Source organism: Rhinolophus sinicus, linkage group LG16, assembly GCF_036562045.2.
Source record: "Rhinolophus sinicus isolate RSC01 linkage group LG16, ASM3656204v1, whole genome shotgun sequence".
Lineage (NCBI taxonomy): Eukaryota > Metazoa > Chordata > Mammalia > Chiroptera > Rhinolophidae > Rhinolophus > Rhinolophus sinicus.
Window position 1 is genome coordinate 36,422,886 of NC_133765.1, and position 24,595 is coordinate 36,447,480.

At 46.6% G+C, this 24,595-nt stretch overlaps 1 protein-coding gene across 3 annotated transcripts in view; it reads left to right on the forward strand.

The window, feature by feature from the left end:
- TMEM132B (transmembrane protein 132B) overlaps positions 1-24,595 on the forward strand; it is a 269,744-nt gene that overhangs the window by 148,510 nt on the left and 96,639 nt on the right. For 2 of the 3 annotated variants that reach the window (XM_019748802.2, XM_074321105.1), the window contains exon 3: positions 5,875-6,021. The exons of the other annotated variant lie outside the window; for it this stretch is intronic. In XM_019748802.2, coding sequence (XP_019604361.2) covers positions 5,875-6,021 — 147 coding nt within the window. The remainder of the gene's footprint in view (positions 1-5,874; positions 6,022-24,595) is intronic. 3 annotated transcript variants of the gene reach the window in all.

Sequence of the window (24,595 nt, forward strand, 5' to 3'; positions counted from 1 at the left end):
CCATTGTGGTTGAAACCCTGAAATAATTGAAACCACTCTTTTGCTTGTAAAAACGTTACATTTCTGATATGTCAAAGCGGTGCGTATAATTTTCTTAGTATCTGACTTTCTTAGGTGGAAGGTGAAATAGGGCAGCGAGCCGGGAGAGGGGAGGCAGCCCCACAGGACTCAGCCTGGGTTGACTTGGGAAAGTTTTCACTCGCAGAAAGAGTCCTCTTCGTACATCCCTGTTCTTGAAGCTGAAATTCGTGTCATCCGAACACTCTGCTCTGATGGTCTATACTTTTCCAGCACGCGTTGTCTTTCGGACTCAGAGACCGAAATGTCTGTCCTTAACGTCCAGTTTTTCAGCCCCCTGGTTAGGAGGGAACCCCTACCTGCTCGGCAGGCCCAGCACGGCGGGGTCCTCTCCCAGACTCTTTTCCCTGCCCTGTAACCTCTTCCAGTTTCAATCCTGCTCTGAAGCCAGCTCTCAGCAGAGCCTGACTCTGCCAGCTGTCCGGTGCCCAGTGGGAGACGCACGCATCTCTGTCTCCAGCTAACTTATCACAGAGAAAATGGTTTGCCGGGAGAATCAAAGTATAAGTCTGTTCAGTTTTCCTGAATCACACCCTGAAAGCGCTCGGGGGCCAGGGCTGGGCTCATCTCCGAAGGCGTCTCCGTCCCCAGGTGTGCCCTAACAGTACTGTCCTTGACAGAATCTGAACCGTGTCCCTAACTCTGTCCTCCAAAGAGAGTTCTGGGACCACCTGTGTCAGGAAGGCGGCTTGTTGAGAACAGCCTTTTTGGGTCCCACCCTAGACTAGGATTACAGTCTCTGGGGGTTGGGGCCAGGTAGTGCCACCAGCCGCAAAGGTGATTCTCGTGTGCGTGAAAGTTGCGGAACCTCTGGTCTGTGGGGTCCCGTCCGGCACTCCCTCCCCTGCCAGAGCAGCTCTTGTCTCTTTTTGGGCGTCTTCAGGTCTCAACACTGGGTGTTTCTGGGGCATCCAGAGACAGATGGCACCTTAGACAGAGACCCTGCTTTCTACCAATATTTATTGAATGCCTCCCATTTGCCAGGTTGGTTCTCAGAACCACAGATAAAGCAGGAAACAAAATGTATAAAATTTCCTGCTCTCCTGGCGCTAGACCTGGGGTCGGGGTCTGGTGGTGGGGGAGACAGATACTGGGTGACCCAGGAAAGGCTCACTGATAAGGTGACATCTGCCCAAGTTAGGGAAGGGGTCCTGCGGGTGTCTGGGGAGAGCCTTCCAGGCCGAGGGAACAGCACAGCCAGAGGTTAGAGGCAGGAGGTCACGTGCTGATTTCAGAACTATGAGGAAGCCAGTTCCCCACCGATATAGAAGATTAGGTATTTTCACACACGTAAAATATGCATTTTTATGAGCATTGCCATCCAAAGCTACAGGAGTTTTTCTTTAACTCGAGATTGTTTGGCCAATTAAAATGGATCGACTGAAAACGGGAACGTCACATCCCTTAGACCACCGTGAGGAAAAACAAACTGGATTGGGGCTTTCTTTTGCCTGTCTTGAGAAATGAAATAGAGAGTACGACACATTTAGTTTATCTTCTGTTAAAGAAAATTTAGACTCCCGCTCTGTGCTACTCAGAACAAAGAACGCAATGCCTGTTCACAATTTGGTCTCCAATTTTATATAACTGCACAGTGTCGCCATTTCATTGTACACTTGACATCACTGGTGGGAGCACAAAAAAGCCAATTTAGCAGGTGTGTTCGAGGGCTCCCCCAGGAACCCAAGAATGGCACTATGCTTTGCTGTTCACACCCCTCTCTATTGAAGCACCTCTCATGCTTGTTACCGTGTTTCCCTGAAAATAAGACCTAGTCAGACAATCAGCTCTCATGCGTCTTTTGGAGCAAAAATTAACATAAGACCCGGTGTTATATTTATTACATTATATTATATTATATTATATTATATTATATTATATTATATTATATTATTATATCTGGTGTTATAGTAAAATAAGACCAGGTCTTATATTAATTATTGCTCCAAAAGATGCATCAGAGCTGATGGTCCGGCTAGGTCTTATTTTCAGGGAAACACGATAACTGTCAATTAACATCTCTTGAGGGGCGGCCGGTGGACCCTTGCTGGGTTCTCTTTCTCAGCGGCTTTACTGGCATTTGTTAATCCTTCAATATGACAAGATTTGCAATTTTACTTTGCAGTCGATTTACATTGTATTTATAGCTGACAATCAGCCCAAATGGCGGGGACACTGGAGTGGAGAGTGGGGACGAGAGCGCTGTCACCCAAGGGCCAGGTGTGAGTGGGGCTGATGTCCGAAGGGTCCGTTCGTCAACGAGTAGTTTCTTATCTATCCACGTGATCTGCCAGTGTATCCTGCTCAATGAAATCCCGTAACTTCAAGAATTCAAATGACAAATATTTGTATAATGAAGACCCTATGGGAGTGTGATTGATGTAAGGTAGTTTTTTATTTGTTTTTTTTTTTCTTTCTTTTTTTTGGGGGGGTGGGCTGTGTGTGTGTGTGTGTGTGAACATCAGGAAATAGTTGTTACATAAATGACCGAAGATGGTCCCTGTACATAAGCCCCTATACTGTTTATTTCTTCACAGCTGACTGGGACCTCTTAGCTCAAAAGTCTGCCGGTGCCAGACTCAAAAGTTTACACGTCTAGTTGTTTTCATTCCACCCTAAATAAGCCTAGTTTTAGCTCTGTAGGGCTTGCCCTCTTCGCATCCCCTGCAAAACTGCGCTGGCATGTGTGAGCCACGGTGAGAGGGACCCTGGAGCTGTGAGACACCCCCTCCCCGCCAGCCGCACCTCACCTCTCACCTCCGTGCTTTCAGAGGCGGCTGCCTGCTGTGTGGCTTCCTGACAGCGTCCAGAGTGAAGCCCCGCTCTGATCCCCTCTCCCCTAGACCTCCCCGGACCTCCTCCCCTTCTGGGTGGTGGCCCCCCTGCCATTTCACTTGGAAGGTCTTAGGCTGCGAGGGACCAACCCAGCATGCAAGCCTGTCAAATCACTGCCCAGATGAAGCTTATTGTGCGTCACTGCCACCTGGTGGTCACATCTTTTCCTTTGATCAGCCCCCCTCCCACTTTCCTCCCCCTCATCCCTCCAGCTCATTCCGGCGCTGAGACCATTAATCATTTGCACATAGTTTTAGATTTGGGGTTTCTAAATAACAAGCGACAAGAATATCACTAAGCCTAAAAATATTTCCCTAAAACACACTTAATGAATATTCAAGGCATGGATTTTTCTGGGCTTAAATTGTTCTACCAAATAGAACCTAAAACTGGGAAGGATTTGGACGAAGAACTGGAGTTTGGGAACAGTTTCATTGGGCTTGGTCGCGAAGACACGGCTGCCCGTTCGCTTGGCCCACCTTAATCTCCAACCCCTGCCAAGGTCAAGCTGACACCACGGGGCCCAGGCTCCCAGCTGAACAATGACATTGTTGTCAGGAAGGTCACTGCAGGGGCTGGACATCAGCACCCCAGGAGCTGGGGGCAAAGACCAACCTTCTGTTTAGGCAAAGTTGATCCACCGTGTAAATAACCAGAGGAACCGAAAACCCCGCAGGGAGGTGAACGTTAGTCCTAAGTCCGCGGTCTCAGTATAAGACACAGCGACTCAGGGGCACTCCGCTGACAAGCGTCCTTGTGCCCAGTGAGGTGGCAGGTACTGTGGTGTGGGAAGCCATCGGGAGGATGACAGGGAGAAGCTGTGGTTCTCTGCCCCGTCCCTGCCACGTGGAGGCTGGTCTGGAGTCCAGATGTCTTTCTCACTGCTTTTCTACAGCAGCGGGAATGCCACCTGTCCCCGCTCCCACCAGGACTCTAAGCCTCTTCCCGTCTGTGAGCAGGTGTGTGTGCGTGTGTGTGAGAGTGTGTGAGTGTGTGTGCATGTGTGTGCGTGTGTGTGTGAGTGTATGCGTGTGTTGCATGTGTGTCATGTGTGTATGTGAGTGTGTGTTGCATGTGTGCGTGTGTGTGTGAGTGTGTGTGTATATCTGTGAAAGAACGCGATAAGCTGCTCAAGTAGCAAGTGCCCATAGAAATGAGGAGGTGCCCTCAACTCTGCTTCTCAAGTACACGAGTTCTGGAACGTTCTCTCCCGTTGCCCCATTTGGCAGCAAGATGGAATGGCTCAAAGTAGGGACAGAACAGGACGCCTCTATTCGTGGTTCGCATAAATTAATTCCTGGAACATCATGATGGCGAGAAAGAAAGCTTTGAGGAAGCAGCAGATTGGGTCACAGAATTCAGCAGGGACAATGACCGAGTCAGGACAAGAAAAGGCCGCTGAGTGTCCCCAGGGATTGGCAGCGATTTCTCAGGAAATGCCACATGCGGGAGCTGGCAGGTGAATGCCTTAGTGTCCCCGACAGGCCTGTAAGACAGGCACCACAGGAAGCAGGGACATTTCTTCTGTATTTAGTTAGATACACAAGCGTTTGAATTCCCTACGCCTCCCTGGGGTTCCCCGTGGCAGGCAGCAAACCAGGGGGCAGAGGACAACCCTTGAGTCCAGGGCTTTCTCCCGCTGCTTGAAATGCTGCCTTTAGACGTTTCCTTCTTTGGCTCTAAAGACTTTCTGACTTTGATAAATCCTTTTTTTCAGGTGTCAACCATTCCTGGGAAGGGCCATTCACCTGTTTTTTCCCCCTTTTCTTTCATGTTTTTATTGAGGTAAATTTCATATACCATGAAATGAACTGTTTCCATATGACTAATTCAGTGGCATTTAGTACATTCACCGTGTTGTCCAAACATACCTGCATCTTGTTCCAGAGCATTTTTATTACCCCGAAAGGAGACCCGTCCCTGTTAGTTAAGCAGTTACTCTCCACCCCCCACCCCACTTTGCTCCTGGCAACCATCAGTCTGCTTTCATCGCTATGGGTTTACCTATTCTGGATATTTTATATAAATGGAATCACATGTAATGGAATCATACAAAAGGAACCATATTTTACATAAATGGAATCATATAATAAGTGGCCTCTTGTGACTGGCTTCTCTCACTTACAATCATGTTTTTGAGGTTCATCATGTGGTAGCGTGTGTCAGCGCTTCGATCCTTTTCGTGGCTGAGGGGTATTCCACGGTGTGGATGGACCACATTTTCGTTGCCCATTCATCCATTGATGGGCATCTGGAGCCTTCCACTTTTTGGCCATTATAAGTAGCGCTGCGGTGAGCACGCATGTACAAATATTTGTTTGAGTATCTGTTTGCAATTCTTTTGGGTCGATATCTAGGAGTGGAATTACTGAGTCATATGGTAACTCTGTGTTTCATGTTTTGAGCTACTGCCAAACTGTTTTCCACAGCGGCTGCACCATTTGACATTCCCGCCGGCCGTGGGTGAGGGCCCTTGCATTCTTCCTTGGGGATCTGCCTTCTGCAAACACCCTATCAGGCAGAATCTGGCCACAGCATCCCACCTGAATGCTGTGTTTATTTTTCTCCTGCGGACTGTGTGTCCCTGCTGTTTCCTTCTCAGCGTGGTTGCCTCCTCCGCGGTCCCCTGGATGGGGCAACCCCCTGGGCTCCCTCAGCCCCCTCAGCCTCTACGCTCCTTCCCACCTCGTGGAGACCCTTCCCCATCTCCACGTGAACAGCAGGCCCTGTAGAGCCCCTCCACTCCTGCCCAGACACACCGATTCACAGAAAAGTAACACACGGGGCAAAATGCTGGGCTCCTGCTTCAGGGTGATTGTAAACCTGACAGGACAGTTAGTTTTCAAAGAAAAGCCACTTACCGCTACTCTTCCCTACATTCCCAGAGGGAATGCTGTAGCATCACATTTTTACTGTCTGTCTTGTCGCGGTGATTATATATCTATTTTTCCTGCCCCACAGAATTAAGGCAGCAGCAGGTGTGAAAATAATGGCAGTGAGAGTCAGCAGTGAAGAGCAGTGGGCAGTCCAGGAAGAAATAGCTCATGGCGACGATCAGACGACAGCCACGCTCACCTGTGTGGGCCATCCCCCCGACACGCAGAGCAGGTAAGCGCTGAGATCCTGTAGGTGGCTCGGCAGTGGTGGGCCAGGGGAGGCTGCAAACGCGGAGGGCGGCGTCACGTGTGTGTAAGGACAGCGAGACCTCTGCCTCTCAGGGGATGAGCCCCTCAGAGCTCGTCAGCACAGCTGAGTCACACAGCTTCCAAATGGCTCCTTTCCAGGGACACGCCGCCTTTGTTCACTATGCTTTTTATACGCCAATGACCTAATTAGCTTGGCAGTCTCGGAAATTACCTGAACTCACATTTGTCACAGTGCAGGGTTTGATAACCATATTTTAAGAATTTATTATTATATCATTATTGTTATTGTTTTCAGTGAGGAGTTAAAGAACGAACGGAGGAAAATAGAAGTGATTTAAGAGGCCAGGGGGAAATGTACCTTTTTTATGAGCAAACTGACGGTGGCTGTAGTTACAGAGTAATTGTCTCTTACTGCTTCAGTGTAGTCATTCTGCGGATATCACACCTGGGTACTGGCCTATGGCTTCAGAATGTTAAGTCGGGTGAACTTGGTGTGGCTGGCAGGCAGCTCGTCTTCTCCAGCTCAGACACCAGCCGTGGGTTTTTACAGGCTGAGCTCTCCCAGGAAGCAGAGGGACGGCGTTGCTAATCTCCCTGTACCAGGACGCCCAACAGGCAGAGAGAGCTGTCACCGCTGTCCCAACAGGCTGCCCTCCAGTCCCTGGCCTCTGCTCTCTCCCCTTTTACTGACCACCCCTTTGCTATGGGGGTGTTCCGGTTACTCTGGACACGCACCCCCCACCCCACTTCGGAACCACCAGTGACCCACGCTTCAGTGAGACTTCGAGTCCTCAGACCTGTTACTTGTCACCTTCTACTGTCATAACTTGTTCTCTTTTCTTACTCCTCTAGTATTTAAACACTCATGGTCCACAGGGTTAGGCAGAGACGGGGAGTGGATGAATGAGTGAATGAATGAGTGATGAATTAGTGAGTGAGTGGCGTCATAAATGAGTGAATGAATGAGGGAAGGAGTGAGTGAGTGAGTGAATGAATGAATGAATGAATGAATGAGGGAGTGGGTGGATGGGAGTGAGCACGAGAAACGGAGAGATTGGGTCGGGCCGGCCTTTTCCAATGGAGTTGTGTGGTAAGAGCTGTCTCTGCTTGGGTGTCTCCAGCCAACGTCAGCTAGAATCTGTTCTGCCTGCCTCTGAGGATGTCTTTCCAAGAGGAAGAAGTGACTCAGGTGGACTGGGCAAGAGCCTTGTACGAGGAACAGTGGTCAAGTGATGTGGGCGCCTTGCACGCTAAACTCAACACTTGGGTCTGCACCCTCACGTGACCCATGGTTTCTCTGGAAATCTGTATCTGCCTGCTGAGCACCCCACCTCCTCAGCTGCCAATAGATGCAGAGAGCCTGCTATTTTCATATGTGCTCAGGTGCTTTCAGTTGCAAGTAATAGAATACCCGCCTAAAAGTGGCGCAACAGTAGGGTTTATCATCTCACGTGACAACAAATTTAGAGGGGGGTGGTTGTGCGATTGTTTAACCAGCTGCACAATTGTGTCACCCAGGTGTGTACTGTCTTCCCACTCTGTTGTATCCAGTTCACTGGCTGTCGTCTTCCAGTGTTTTTCCTTATGGTCACAAGATGGCTGCAGCGGTTCCGGTCATTGCAGACTCACCCAGTTGTATACAGAGACTGAAAGGGAGGGAGGCTTCTCCTCACACATCTCTTTTTAACAGAGAAGACCTTTTCAGCAATGTTCGTGGAAGTCTTCCCTCTGGATCTGTGGGGACAGAGTCCCAGAGAGCAGTTTCCAGGCTCTCAGCCTCACATGGAAAGGTGCTGGCTCAGTTATTAGGTGGCCATCAGCTGTAATCAGATGGCCATCTACCGTGGCTGGTTGGCCATCAGCTGTGACCGGTTAGCCATTAGCCACTAATAGAACTGCGTGGCTACGCTAGTGGGGTTGGTTTGTTGGCGGAGAAGCAGATGGTGGATTGTAGCTTGCAAGTGGGGTTGGTGGGTTGGTTGGCAGAGAAGCGGGCAGCGGATTGCGGCTGGCAGGTGCGGTTGGCAAGAAGATTGTGGATTGCGGATCGTGTGGATCCTACTTCCTGTGTCTCGTCTGGCCGCCAGTGAGACTGGGGTGCAGGAAGACCCCTCGTTGGGGTACTGGTGGATGTTTGCTTTTGTGTCTTGACCAGCTGCCAGCGAGAATATAGTTGTATGACTCCCCTATCTATGGCTCTGTTGCTGTTCCTTTTTGGCCCCACTATGTCCTGCGTTCTTGTGCAGGGAGTGGGAGCTGAGTCCCTGCATGGCAGGATATCATCAGTAAGTGGTGGGTTCCACACCTTTGCCCAGGAAGCAAGCTAGTCTTGGAAATTGACTATCTGGTATGATTTTCAGGCTTTGTGGTGGGAGATGGATGCTGTCAAGGAAGAAAGGTGGGAGAATGGCAGCCAGCCAGCTGGTTGGCCACACTCTTCAGAGGTGGTGTCGGTCACAGGTTGTGGCTTGATCTCTGTTTCGCATGGACGCGCATGTCACTGTCCCCACCGGAAGGCTTCCTCCTGGTGGTGGGGTGTGGATCAGGGGCCTTTGTCCCACGGATGCTGTTAGGGACTGTACCAATGAAGTAGGAGCAGAGGGGATTGGGGTCCCGCACGCACATGCACAAGTTCAGGGCGTCTGGACCCAGGTGCTCAGGCAGCATCCTTGTCAACCCGTCCCATGTCTGTCCTCTGGCTGGCATTATCCCCAGCAGGCTCCTCCTTCCTGGGGGCATGTGGGCCACCAGCTCCCGCAGTGGCCGTCCTGCTGGCTCGGTCACTCCAGGGAGAACGCCGCTTTCCCCCATCAGGTCAGCACACGTCCTGGGGGTGCTGGTCAGTGGCTCTGTTTGGCATAACTTGGATGATGGACCCGCCTGAACCAGTCTGTGTAGCCAGCCCTGGAAGTGGGGGGTGGATGGACCCGCCTGAACGACATGGGCTTAGAGTACGGGAGAACGTTCTAGGCTGGGGGGGAATGGATGCTGGGAGGGCAGAAACAAGAGGTGGCCAGGCAGTCACCACAGTTCTGCTGACCCTCGTGCTGGAGTCCAAATGGGACACTGGTACTTACGCCCTCAGAAATCACAGTCAGGGTACTGGATGGTGGTGCCCGGGGGCTAAGCATAGGAAATTAATTTTGTTGAACTATTGGGCTGATCAAGTGGTAATGTTTTAAATTGAAGGAGACACGCAGGCTGTGGTTATCACTTTGGCTTTTGTAAGAATAGATTTTGCGCTTTTTCGAAGAGATGAAAGAAGGCTCCAAGAGAAGAAAAGTGGTTACATAACCAGAGTTACATAATTGCGAGACATCTCACATTATTGTCCTCTTTCTCCTTCACTCTCAGCTTCTGACCTCCCGTGGGCTGTCAGGACGGTGGGCATTGTTCTTTGCATGACAATTCATGCTTATCTCATGTCCCTCTAAAATCCATTCCATAATCTAAATAAATAATTGCTTCTTGTTACACTTTTTTGTTGAATTGTGATACCAAATGAGGTGTGAAATACAGGCTCACAGACCGTGTTTGCTAGCTAACAAAGTGAATATGTGAATATCCCTAACAAAACATCCCACAGAAAGCTGTAATCTCTGAATTGTGACAACCTTGGGTGGAATAGAGTTCTTAATAGAATATAATGTACAAACTGCCTGAAATTTTGTGATAAGAATTAAAAATGTGTTGCATGGGAAGACCCACTGTGCTCAGCTAGAAAGGCTGTAAAGGTCTTAATTTGAAATATTTTAATGAACACTCATTGTGAGGAAATGTGAGGAGCAAAGATGAGCACCGCCAGATAAAGACTGGTGTTGCCAAAAAAGGAGTGAAGAGATTAGAAAAATAAGCGAATTTGAAAGTGTTCAGAACAGATAACATGGAAGCAAAGGAAATGAAATCACGACAATGGCCTATTTGTATGGGAACCACGTGCGGCCAGAGAGCTAGAGACAAGGTTGGTCCTTGAAGGGTTTCTGTCTGGCTGGTGGGACCCAAACCTCAGAGAAAATAAGGTGCAGCTTTCTGTGTCGTCAGAAACCACAACACAGAGCTCATTTTCATCGAAAAATTGGAATAGAGGCAGAGGGAAGCTCAGTGGTTTACCACGGAAGGAGGCATTTGTGCTTCTCCATCAGGTAGAAAGACAAAAACCCTAAAGTAGATATCTTTACAGACACAGACACACCCCACATTATTGTAATCCAACTCAAGGGGAAATAAAGGTCAAAGGCAAATGTTTACTGGGTTGGAAAACCTGCAGCCAATGTTTCACTTTTTCTTTGTCTACTCTAATCCCAAAAGTATAACCCATTGAGCAGATGAAGGCATCACAGTTTTTAGTGTATGTGCTGCTGAAGCGAGCACAGGGGATCACAGTTTTAACTGACGTGACTAACTCATCACTTTTGATGAAATTTAACAGCTGAACATTAAGCAACAAACAATGTTAATAGAAGAAAATCACTGTGTCATGTGTCACTTTATGGATTCGTGAAACACGAACTACTGTACATCTTTCATTGAACTTAAGGATTCTTAGTCTCATTAAACAAAGAAAAAACAAAAAGATGACACCCACAGTGGAATATTATTCAGCAATAAAAAAGCATGAAACCTTGCCATTTGAGACAACATGGATGGACCTACAGGGCACTATAGTGAAATGAGTCAGGCAGAGAAAGACAAATACCATAGGATTTCACTTAAACGTGGAATCTAAAAAATAAAACAAAAGAATAAACGGAACAAAATAGAAACAGACACATAGAACAGGCTGATACTTGCCAAAGGGGGTTGGGGGGGTTGGGAGATGGGAATAAAAAAATGGTGGAAGTACAAAATATATATATATTTCTTGTGATTGAAAAAAAGAAAAAGAAAAAAGAAGAGGGAAGACAGTTCAGTGACAACAGCTACCTCTACTTCTAAAAACAAGTAGTTTTCCCTGCCAGTCTCAGTTTATGTTGGTTTCTTCCATTCTGTGAAAGGATTTATTGAGAGGTAAGTGGAATGTTTTAGTATGACTTTGAGGACAATTTTGTGTGACTTTGCTATTTATCTCTTATTTTAAAAATGAAAGACTATGTATGCTTATTATATGCCAGACACTATTATAAATCTTTCAGGAAAATAAACTTCAAAAAAATCAGAAATATTAGAAGCCTGTCAGGCAGTAACAATTGTTATTCCCATTGAACAGATATGTATGTTGAGGCACAGTTTAAATGAATTCCCAAGGTCTTAGAACAGGAAGTAGCCAAAGTAACCTGCCTTTAGAGTCCACCCTCTAAACTACTCCCCTGACGTTTCATCAGGCATAGACGGAGGTGCCCCCTCTGTGCAGGCTCTGCTCTTAGCATTCTTTTCCTTCTCCATCCATCGGCTCTCTTGTACCCACCATTAGGAGGCCATCTAGCATGTGGAAATAGAGGCAGTAGTGGGGTGAATGGTGGCCCCGCAGGAGATGTGTCTGTGTCCTAGTCCCCAGAACTTGTGACTGTGCCCTTATGTGAAAAAAGGTCTTTGCAGCTGGAATTCAGCGAAGAACCTTGAGTTGAGGTCACCCTGGATTATCCGTGCAGTCCTTCAATCTGATGCTGTAGCCTTATAAGATAGACACACAGAGGAGGAGGCGATGCAAAGATGGAGGCAGAGACGACAGTGCTGCAGCCACAGGCCAGTGAGTGCCTGATCCACCGGGAGTGGAAAAGGCCATGGACAGACAGACTTTCCCCAGAGCCACCGGAGGGGGCCAGGCCCTGCCCACACCTTGATTTCGGAGCTGTGCCTTCCAGAAGTGCGAGAGAATGCATTGCTGTGGTTTGAAGCCATTGAATGTGTGGTGATTTGTTCCAGCAGCTCCAGGAAACCCAAAAAGGGGCTTCGTGACTACTTGTTGAATGAATAAATCGCAGCTTCTCAATGCTGGATGCATATCAGAATAGCCTGGAGACTTCAACACTCCACATTCCTCAGGCCTTGCCCCTGGGGGGGGGGGCAGGGGGAGAGTCACAGGCATGGACATTTTAAAGCAAACGGTCCAGGTGATTTTAATGGGTCGCCAGAGTTGAGAATTACTGGGTTATAGGAAGGACTTAAATATTAATGAGTGTAAACACCCTAAGTAGACAAAAGTATTTTATCTTGAACAGTTTTAGGATTTGAAAATAAAGGGTGTAGAAACACACCTTTCCTGGGTTTGTGATTGCGTTTTGCCGTTGGACCCCTGGAGATCTCTAAGTGCCAGCCATCACAGTAGTTCAAAACCAGGATTCGATGTGTTGGAATCCATCATGGTTTGTCTGTAATTTGTGCTAGAAAGTGGCAACAGAGTTCTCCTATGGGAAATGGAGAACCCCTCCCCCACCCCAAAAGGACTCAGGACAGCCAAAGAGGAGACAGAAAAAAGAAGAAAAACAACCTATTTTAAAAACACTCCACCTCTTTTTCTAACCAGTGGGAGACTCTGTGAATTTATGGGCTGACCACTTTCAGCGTCACAAAAGCTTTCTTACTTCAAAAGTAATAGCTATTCAGTTGTAGAAAACTTGGAAAATACAGCTAGTAAAACGAAGATAAAAATCATCCTTGAACCTATGTGTGATTCAAAGGTAAGCCTGGGTGATACATCGATGAGTGTGTTTGCTCATATGTGTTCCCATGTATGTACACAGACATGTTATTTGTGTCAGTACTAGAATTTGTTTAGCTTTGAAAGCTGTCGTTTTCTTGTAATACTGTAGAATAAATATATGGCCATATCTCGTCCTGTCGTTGAAGATTAACCTCTTTGAAGAACCGATAAAAGTGGTAGGCCCTCTTCCTCCCCAAATACAAATATACATACATAAGTAATTTCCCCCCCACGATTTTAGGATTCGTGGAGCCTTTCAATGACCCTGTCATTTTAAATGTAATATTTCATAGTGGTATAATACTCTATTGCTATGACAGAGGTTATTCTATTCGTTCACCATGTTTCATTCTTTTCCTCTTTTAAACATCGCTGCTGGCCATTGTTATAATGGTTCATCTTTTCCCCTTTTAAAGTCCCCTTTAAACATTCCTTTCTTCCTTTTTAAACGTAAAATATCTGTTGAATATTCCTGCAGGTACTCTTTAGGAGACTCTGCTAGAAGCCAATGGGTAGGTCAAAAGACATGACAATGCTTTAAGTTTTTGATGATTTTGTGAAATTTTGCCGCTAGTTTATCCTGCCAGCTCTCTGTGTGAGAGTGCCAGTTCTCAAAAAAAAAAAAATTAAAATTAAAAAATTTTTTAAAAACCCCACTGATCTTTTTACTGTCTTCACAATTTTGCCTTTTATAGAATGTCGTATAGCTGGAATCACACAATATGTAGCCTTTTCAGATTGGCTTCTCTCACTTAGTCATATGCATTTCAGGTCCCTTCACGTCTTTCCATGGCTTGAAAGCTCATTGCTTTTCAGCACTGAATAATATTCCATTGTCTGGATGGACCACAGTTTATTTACCCATCACTTATTGAGGTTCATCTCCGTCGCTTCCAAGCTTTGGCAATTATGAATGAATCTGCTATAAACAGCCATGTGCATATTTTTTTTTGTGGGCCTAAGTTTTCGACTCCTTTGGGTAAATACCAAAGAGGTATGATTGCTGGATCGTAGGGTGAGAGTACGTTTAGTTTTGTAAGAAACCGCCAGACTGTCTTCCAAAGTGGCTGCACCGTTGTGTGTTTCCACCAGGGATGGAGGAGAGTTCCTGTGGCTTCGTAGCCTCACTAATAGTTGGTGGTTAGTGTTTTGGATTTGAGCCATTCTGATAGGTATGTAGTGGTATCTCATTGTTATTTTAATTTTGTCCCTAATAACATGATATGGAGCATTTTTTCATATGCATATTTTCCATCTGCATATCTTCTTTGGTGAGGAGTCTGCTCAGCTCTTTTGCCCATTCTTTAATTGGGTTGTTTGTTTTCTTATTGTTGGGTGTTAAGAGCTCTTTGTGTAGCTTAGATACTAATCCTTTTTGAGTTTTGTGCTTTGCAGATCTCTCCTCCCAGGCTGTGGCTTGTCTTTCCGTCCTCTTCATCAAATATCCATTTTGAGTAGTGATGCCCTGTCTGGAATAAGTTCATAGGTTTCAAACTGGCTACATTTAGAAGTTTCTCCAATTCTCAAGATGGCTGTTTTGGAGCAGAAAAATCTATATATTTGTCGTTGGTTTTACAAGAATGTATCTTACTTTATGCCTTTGAGTCCTGCTGACCAGGAAGGTCTCACTGGCTGAGGTCTTTATCCTGGTAATACGCAGAATGTCCCGTGGCCACCTGGTGGGCTCTCTGACTGTGGTCTCTCCCCATTAATCTATTCTGCTGTCAGCTGCCAGACTAATCTTCAAACACCGCTTTCCTCATGACCTAGTAGCTCCCTGTTGCCTGTATCAGCAGGTCTAAACAATTGGCTAGACTTTTACCGTCCCTTTTAGAAGAACGGCTGGTTCTGTCTCAAGATGGTGGAAACTGGTGCAAAAGACAGGTGCTGAGGGCGAACCTAGCCAGTAGGTGGCTCTCTGCACAGTTATAGGACGACAGACCAAGTGCAATGGAGGAGGAAAAGGATGCAGTGTGTTCTGTAAGGAGGAATCTGGAAAGGCACCTCAGAGGAGGTGACATTTGATCTGGTCCTTACAGGATGAGCAGGAGTTTAAAAGTGCTTCAAAACAAACATTTCTGGGAAGATGGCTCATTAAACCATTCTTTACATAATGTTAACACTGTATTGAGTTAGTCTTCCTGAAGGAAAAAATTGGACAGTGGCTGGATGGTCTTAGAGGATGAAGCATCTGTGGAGGGTGGACCTGGACGGGACCACTTTAGGTAGTCTAGGAGAGGTGCCAATGTGGGAGGGGTTTCCAGGCGTCGTTTTATTGGGAGCAAATCCTACATGGAACACTGATTGAGCACCTACTGTGTGCCAGGTGCTATGCTGCACATTATCCTCTTTAATTAGCAAAATATCCCTGTGAAGAAGGTAACACGATTAGCCCCATTTACAGATGGGGTGAATGAGACTCCCATGGCTATGACTGGTGGATCTAGGGTTGAGCCCAGATTTCAAGATTCTAGAACAGTGTCTGGCACATAGTAGGCACTCAACAAATATATGTCAGATAATTCTAAGCCCAAGACTGCTTTCTCAGCACCTGAGTTACCTCAAAAAAAAAGAAGAGGATGGTGCCAAAGAGAAATTCTGCCAAAGGTGGCTTTCCCAAGTCCCCAATTTCAGCTTCATTGTTTCCGGTTCTGGGAAGTTGCTGCCTTAATCACTGCCTTGCCGGTGTAATGCTCCGCATGGCCTTTGTGCCATAGAAATAGAGAATGAGTTTCTCTTGGAAACGCTAAGTGTCATTTAGATTCTGTCGTGCTCTTTCTTACTGAGTGCAGGTTTTATTTCTACCGTGGGGTTTAACTTTTGTCAGGCAGACACTGAGTCCGAGGAAATTGGAGGCTTTCTTTCCGAAGGTCTGCCAGCGTGGTGATTTTGTATTGGAGCCCTTATGCCAAATTTCTAAGGGGTGGTTGATGAAACTAACTGAGGGTGTCTTGCAAAGTGGACGCTAATGGGAATGGCTCTTTATTTGGCCTTTTTGTGTTGGTGTTTGTTAGAAACCCCAGCCACTCCATTAAATCATTTTATTTTCATGTTGTTATTGTGACATATTTATTTCTTTTTTGACATGTTTATTATTGTGACATGATGCCACTGACCAAATCGACCATTGAAACCATGAAACCTCCCCCAGTTCCAGTGCAAGCCTTTGACAAAAGCAATCAAATGAACTTACGAGTGGTTGTCTCCCTCTCTGTCCCCACCATCACTCCTCAAGTTTCCTGGAGAAAATTCCTGATGCTCTGGAAGTGTGTGTTTAACACAGCCGGTCTGGATGGCATGAATTCTTGCCTTGAGCCTCTGAACCTACAAAGAAGGTGTTATGCTGGTCAGCCCCCTTTCTGCGTACCTCTGTGTCTTTGAAAGGGCATTTTATGTGGCTTTACCCAGTTCCGTGGCCAGCGTGCTATCTTTCTTTCCACATGTACTGGCAGAATGCGATTCCATATTCTGTTGCCCCTGAGCGGTTTGCAGCCAGCTTGATGCTGTTTGCAGGAGGGTGTGCAGCTTCCTACCGAGGTGTTCCCAGATGACCCCCTTGATGGTTTTTAATTAATAGACTTTACTTGTCAGGCAAGTTTGAAATTTACAGAGAAACTGAGCAGACAGTACAGAGATTTCCCATATCCACTCCCTACCCACTCCACCCCTAGCTCCCCACGTATTAACACCTTATATTAGCCGCATTTGTTACAGTTCATGAACCAATACTGATCCTTTATTATTAACGAAACTCCATAATACTTTCTTCAGCTTTCTTTAGTTGTCACCTAAAGCCCTGTTTTTTGGGCCCCACATTACATTTAGTTGTCATATCTCCTTAGGCTCATTGCTGCTGTACCAGGTCTCTTAGATGTTCCTTGTTTCTGATGAGCCGGACAGTGTGAGTGAGAACTGGCCGGGGTGGAGTGGGTGCCCCCCTATTGGAAGTGGCTGGATTTCCCCGCTCTCGATTAGACCGCAGTTACAGGTTTTGGGGAAGTGCCATCTTCATCCCCTCGTATCAAGAGTACAGACTACCAACATGATGGATCGTTACTGAGGCTGACCTTGGTCATCTTTAGGAATGATAAACTTATGAACGATTTTAAGCATCCTTTCCAATATAGAGACTATTGTAACAAACACCCATCAGTCTACCCCATAGCTTTGTCTCTGGTGGATATGTCCCCAAATTTGCTGTAGAGCTTAAAAAAAAACCAAAAGCAAACACACGTAACACTCTCCCTGTTGCCCTCCCCATCCTCCGTCCTGAGATTTAACCACTCTCCTGAATTACATGTTTATCCCTCTTAGGAATGTTGATTTAATTTTACTACATAGGTGCTGCTCTGGTCTGAACGTCTGTGTCTCCCCCAAATTCATAGGCTGACATCCTAACCCCCAAGGTGATGGTACTTGGAGGTGGGGCTTTTGGGGGGTAGTGAGGTCATGAGGGCAGATGCCTCACGAGTGAGATTGGTGTCCTCTTAAAAGAGACCCCAGAGAGCTCCGTCACCCCTTCTGCCAGGTGAGGACACAGAGAAAAGACAGCCGTCTATGAACCAGGAAGTGGGCGCGTCTCCCCAGGTACTGAACCTGCCAGCACCTTGATCTTGGACTGGAATCCAGTCTCCAGAAGCGGGAGAAATAAGTGTCTGTGGTTTGTAAGCCCGCCCCACCCCCCGCAGTCTGTGCTAATCTGTTAGAGCCGCCCAAACTAAGACAGGCACTTTGTATAGATACTGTGGTAGTGTGTTTTCAACCCGTATAAATGGCACTGTGTGCTGAGACTCATTCTGCAACTTGCCATTTTGGCTCCGTGTACCATTTTCTAAATTAAATCCTGTCGATTCATGTAGCTCTTGTTCTTTTATTGCCCCGGATGAATAATAGTCCAGAATGCACGGACTTCATAATTTATTTACTCATTCTTCTATTGATAGATGGATATTATTTAAACGGTTTGCTCTTATAGAGCCTACTGCACACTTTTGTATGTGCAATCTTAAATATTTGCACTAGTTTCTCAGGGATAGTGGTTTTTAAATTGAGATTGTAACCCATTCATGAGTCATGACACCGATCCAAAGGAAAAAAAAAAAAGAAAAAAGAAAGAAGGGAAATCTAATTAGCTTAGCGTAGGTTAGAAAATATCAGAATCCATAGCATATAATAAGGAAAAGGATTTCATGAAACTTCAGTGTCCTTTACGTACGGTATGTGATTTTCCTGAGTTGCATACGAAAGCTATTTCTTACTGGGGGCGGGAGTGACAAAACGTGATGCCTGAGCTCCAGGGTCGGTCCCAGAAGTGGGGCTGCTGCCTTCCTGGCCGTATGTATCTTCGACTTTCTGTTGCCACGTTGCTCTCCACAATAGTTTACCAATTGGCAAGTTTGTGTAGGCGGTGACAAGGTTTCTTAACCTTCTGAGTGTTCCAGGAGCTAGTCCTTGTATATCTTATTTTGGGCTGATGTTCGTCTAGCTTGATTTTATGGATCTGCTCTTGGTGTTTGGTCAGAGAAACACTCATCTTAAAGACACGCCATTTAATTTCCCGGCTGTCAGGCGGCAGGATTAGGTTATCCCTCTTTTCAAAAGAATGATTTAAGTAGGAAATAATGAATGCAAAACGCTGTAGTTAAACAGCAGCGGATAAGCTGATGGATCGCTTGTCACTTGGATCTTGCTATAAAGGGAAAGAAAATGATATTTAATCATTTTCAAAAAATAAAAACAGCAATGATGGATTTGATGCATTTGGACGCCGAGCGATTCATTAGGGCACACGACGATTTTCCAGTGAATAAAGGGAACTTGCATCTCCCCCGGGATGAAACCATTGCAAAGCGAAGAAGCTTGTGTTTTCAAGAGCATGTCAAGTCTCCTGAACCATCTAAAGCGAGACCATTTGCTACCCAGCATTGCATGGTCCCTTTGATCTGAGGAGCAAACGGATAGGCCATGAGCCTGTTTGTTTGACTTGCAGAGTGTTTTCTTTTTTCCCCTTCAATTTAGGCCAACATTAAAAAAAATCAGGACATTTGACTTAAAAATATACATTTCAGGCATCAGTGAAGAAACTGGAAGGTCTGCCAATCTGGAATCAGGCTGCTGTCAGTCAGATGGTCCCAAGTGCTGGGGCCGATTGCGGTTGCTCAGGTCCGAGGGGGCTCTGCTTTCTTGTTGAGCACAGTTCCCTCTGGGGGGACATTCCCTACTGTCCCCCCAAAACTGGGTAAAAATTCTGAACCCCATCCCAATATGTGTGGCGGAGTTTCCTCACGGTCACCGAGCAGGGCTCCCACACCAGCTGGTGTCCTGCAGTTCAGCTCCGTCCTGACACTGTTTACCTGGCGAGGTGTCAGATCCCACAGGCTGAGGACTCAGTCCCACGAGACTGCCCCCCACTTCAGATGCCACTCGCAAATCCAGCCTGTCCCCTGGGCTTCTGACCGGCCTGCTGTAGGTCAGAGGTTTTCACGACACTCTCCTCGGGTTCGATTCATTTGCTAGAGCGGCTCACAGAACTCAGAGAAGCATTTTACTCACTAGATCACTGGTTTGTTCTGAAAGGATGTTGCTGAGGAACAGCCCGAGGAAGGGATGCACAGGGCCAGGTGTGGGGAAGCGAGCCTCTGCCCTCAGCTAGTGCGCCACTCTCCTCGAATCTCCATGTGTGCGCCAACCCCGAAGCTCTCCAAATCCTGTCCTTTTGGGTTTCTGTGGAGGCCTCATAACATAAGCATGACTGATTAAACATCATTGGCCACTAGCAATTGAGTCAGCTTCCAGCTCCTCTCCTCTCCCAGAGGTCGGAGGTCGGGTGGTCCAGGCAGGGGTTTGGGATGCAAAGTTCCAACCCTTGCATCACGTGGTCGGTTTCCCAGGCAACCATCACATCCTTTGGGCTTTCCAAAAGTCACCGTATTAACATAAGAAGACGCTTTCACCACTCTCATCACTAAGGAATCCCAAGATTTTAGGAACTCTGTGCTGAGGACGAAGACCAAATACATGTTTCTTAGTACACTCACAATCTCTCCCTGGGGTTGGCTGTTAGTTGGCATTTATCATTAAGCGCACAGTAGGGTTTTTCTTATAGGAGAGAGCGATCTCTTGATATCACCACTTACTAGCTGTGTGACTTTGAACAAGTTCCTTAAACTTCTTTTGCCTCTGTTTCCTCAACTTTGAAACAGGGAAATTTTTGTATCTACCGGATAGAGTGATTGTGGGATTAAACTATTTTATCTTTGAGAAATGCTGATAACAGAGTTTGGCACAGAGTGAGTGACTTGTAAGTATTGCCTGAATTAATATTATTAGTAGCCTCCTCTGTTTCAAGACAGAGTGATGTGTTTCAAGATACACAAGAAAGCACATCTCTGTGTAACAAAGACTATTCCTATATGATTAATATGCAAATAACAGGTTAACGTGTTGAAAGAATCAATGTGAAACACCCATTAGAAACAAACCTTGGTGCCTCTGTGATAAATACACAGAGAAGATGTATCATGAAAAACACACTGAAGCGATAGGAGCTCAGATTTCAACAGCATCCTTTCTACACGCAAATAAGCGAGTGCTGCTTCTGTGAGCCGCACACGCGTGACGTACCCACGGGGTCTCACTCCTGAGAGTGTCTGCCGGCCCTTCGGGTGTCTGAGACCCCGCACGCCCACCCACCACTGGGCTGTGGCAGCAGCAGCCCTGGGTGACCTGGGAAGAGTCTGGGGTCCAGGGAAAGGGGCCTTTCTGGAGGCAGGTGCGGCCTGGGGTGTAGGCAGGGCTGGGTCCATGGTGGCCCCACACCTCTGCCAGCCTGTGAGTCAGTCAGACCACAGACTCTCTGCGTCTTCTGTAAAGTGGGGCTTTCCTTGCATGCCCGCAGAGGGGATTAAACGCAGTAAAATACGGAGCAGCCCAGCCTCGGGGAACCGCGTTCTTCACGCTTCTTCCCCCCGCAGAAATCCGCCCTGAGGACTGGAACCCAATGCAGTGGTTTGGAAGATGCTTTCCCTCTAAAACCGATTTCCTTGACCCACAATACACAATAGGTGAATGAAAATGGATCCTTAAAGAGAATTTCCCGGTGCATTTTGCTTCCCGCCCCCCAGAAACTCTTGAGGATTCCACTTTACCTGTTTCAAAGGGCAGCAGCAAATAAAGCAGTCGATTTGCTGGGGGCTGAGACCATGATTTATTGAGGAATGAAAACGGGAGGAGGTTCAGAAGGCGCCCAGGAGAGGAAATTGGTGTGGACTACGCTGTTGCCGCCGTTGGGAGAGCAGAGCTGGCGACTCTGATACGGAGAGACGGAGAGACGGCAGTCAGCCCTCAGCAAACGATCCCTCGAAAGATAAGAGAAGGTGTTCTGGTTGGGAGCCAGGGCCAACTCCACCCACCTGGGCCCGTCTGTCTCACAGGAGGCAGCTTCTCTTAGCACCTAAGGTCGTCCCCGGGGAAAACCATAAACTGTCCTGTCAGTGGAGCTGGGTTTTGGACACACAGGAAAACCGATCTTGTATGACAACTCCAGGTACTCGTGTGAGTCGAGTGGGCCAAGAGAAGATGATCTGGGGGTCAGAGCTGGCCCCTGGTCTCCACCTGTCAACTCTCAGACACTAGCTGCTCCGTGTGAGTTGTGAGAAAGCCGACCGAGGGAGGCGGTGGCTCTCCAGGCTCTCCTTCTCCTGGGAAGCGTCCGATTTTCACGTGTCACCACTACCCTGTTCCATGCTGCTCAGCACCTTTCCTGCGTAGGGGTCACGCTGAGAACCAGGAGTCTGTCTCAGCAGCGTGTCAGGGAGCTGTGTCTGGCTCAGGGGACACTACCCAAGGCACTTCTATTACTTTTCTTCTCCAAGGTGGAAAGTGGGCTTCCGTCGGTTTTCCTGTTACCTGTCCACAGCTGGAGACGCAGGTGTGCGATGGAGGATTGTCTGACTGGTGGGGAGAAGGGGCTGGTGGTGAAATGCTGGTCTGTGGGAACGACGGCTATGAATGAGGCCTCCATGGCTGTAACATTATTTCCCACAGGGACGGATGCAGGTGACCTCTGACTCTGTGAACTTCACGTGGGTGGGGGATGAGGGGGAACGTTGATGTGGCCCCTCTGTGATTACCTGTCGGTCCCCAAAAGACTCTTAAATGGCATTCCCAGGAGGCCTCCGTGCTGGATTCCTGCTTTAAGAGAGTTGTCAGCAGCTGGGTAACAATCACCGCTGTGGACATTTTACACTCTGTTTTCGCGGTCATGGCTCTTCTTTAAGAAAGGGAACTTACCTTAAATAGAAACATTATAATTAAGCATTTTCAACCAAAGCAGAGTTGTAGCTACAGTGGTCATTTTTCATTGTCATCAGATGCCATTGGAGCTAAATAACCCATCAAAACTGTAAGAAAACGTTGTTTTTTTGTTTTTTAAAACGTCTGTTAACAATGATAGTCTTTATTCTACTTGTTTTCTCTGGTGCCTTAGTGACAATGAAAGAGAAGGCAGCCGTGCACCGTGACATTTAGCTGAGCTGGGAAGGGCAAGGCTGGGGGACGTGTAGTGTTTTCCTGTGGTGGGGTACTCAAGTTGCCTTCGCCATGGTGGGTAAGCATTGTATCTATTTGGGGTGCCTGCTGGGTTGAGAGGTGTCATGTTTTTCACCTTCCGTCTTCTCCTTTCTCTTAAAGTTGAGGAGAGGTCTTTTCCTCATTTGCACACAAAAGACCTGGGGTCCGTAATAGGACAAAACATTCCTAATTATTGGAATGACACCTCACTTTTATACATGCCTCTGAGTGTGCATGGAATGTTTTCCTTTATTTCATTCTGTGTAATTTAAAAAGGAATGCAAGGTCATTGTGGAAAAATTGAAAAGCAGAAAGTCTAAAGAAACCACTGTAGACACTGTTTCCAGCTGCATTTTAGTGCTCTTATTTTCTGAATTTATTATGTTCTCCATAAACAATTTTCTCTCCTGCTTTTTTGGGGGCTTAATATTTTATCACAGGCATTTACCATGGTAATTGCAAACTTTCTGTAAGCCTTTCCATAGTGCCTCACTATTTCTTTAATGAATGTTACATAATTTACTTAATTTCCCTAATGGGACCAGTTAGGTTGTTTTTAAATATTGTACTGTTCAAAATAATACTTGAAACTTCATCTTTTAGATTATTTCCTGAGGTACATTTCTGGATATGATGGTACCAGTTGTTGATACTTTTAAAGGCTTCTTATGTGCTTTGGAAAGATGCTTCTCAAACAGTATCAGCTAATACTTGTGATGGTCAGTTTGCTGCATTCACTTGGTCAGTTGATTGTTCTTTGGTTATTCAATCAAATACGAATCTAGATATTGCTGTGAGGTATATTGTAGGTGTGATTGACATTCATAATCAGTCGATTTTAACTAAAGGAGATTGTCCTAGAGAATCTGGTGGGCCTGATCTAATCAGTTGAAAGTCCTTTGAGTAGAACTGACGTTTCCCAGAGGAAGAAGAAATCCCATCTGCAGACAATGTCAGCTCCTGCCTGGAAGTGTTTACCCTGCCCTTCCTGAAGGCATGCCTTGTGGGTTTTGAACTTGCCTCGCCAGGCCCTGCAGTTATGTAAGTCAACTCCTTGCAATAAATCCCTTAACCCATCTCCTATGGTTCCAGTTCTCTGGTTGAACCCTGATGGATCCACTACAATAAAAAGGCTGTGAAATACTCACCTTGTCTCATTCTTATGGTATTGAGTATTATATGAACACTTTTGCTTATTGGGTAAATATAAAATGTATTCAACTATTTTCTAAATTGCTTTTCTCCCTAATGGGACCAAACCACTTTCGGATGTCTTGTGACCATTTATTTGTATTTCTCCTTTGGTAATTTGTCTTTTCTCATCTTGGGTAGCGACGCAACTCTACGTCTGTTTGTATCCCGACTCGATCATTTACCAGTGACCTTGGTTGCCTCCGTTTCTTCACAGGTAAAATGGGGTAGTGATAGGACTTACCTTTGCCGGTTATAAATGGTTTGGTTCTTAGCCCCCAATTCACACTTCAACGCCGGCTCTGAGACGCTGAGCATTTTCCCTTGGCCTCGATCATGATGTGAAGCTTCGTCAGTAGACGGCGCTGGAGGGACACAGCAGAAGGAAGGGCCTTCTCATTCCCAGTGCTTCTGTTTGGTCTTCTTCCTGCAACTGCTTGGTGCAGCTGTGTGTGTCGGGGGGACAGGTGGTGTCACGCCACCCCAGCGGTGAACCCAAGCATGCAATCCGCCAGTGAGCTCAGTCCCAGCCTGGCCTGGAGACACTTGGCTGGGCCTTTTCAAGTTGGACACTGCACCCCGCACCTTGCGCAGCCCTGGCAGGCAGCGGGCTCCGACGTTTGCTGTAAACCTACCTGCCCTCCCTGGTCCTCCTGTGCCTGGGAGACCTGACTCTGTTGCTCCTGGTCTATATTCCTTCCTCCCTTTCTGTTGGGTCGATTAGAGAAAGGATGGAATCATAAATAAGTGGTCTGTGTGCTGTGATACTGCACACTCATTGTTCCACTGGCTGCTCTAGAGAATTCAACATGCCACTTCTATTTCTTGGAGTCTAATATTGGTACCTAGGCCATATTTCCACAGTTCCTTATAATACTTTAATTCCATTCATCATGTTCCTGAATTATCTGTCTTGTTGTGTAGATTACTACTCCATCCGTGTTATTTTATATAGTCAATATTTACTTATATTACCTGTGTATTTGTAGTTTCTTTGCTCTTTTTCCTTCCTACATCTCTCTTCTTCCATCTGGGATCACTTTTATGCTGCCTTCGTTAGTATTTTATCTAATAGTGTTTGCTATAGGTAAATATGATCAGTTTTGCTGGTATGGAAATGCTTTTGCTGCATCTT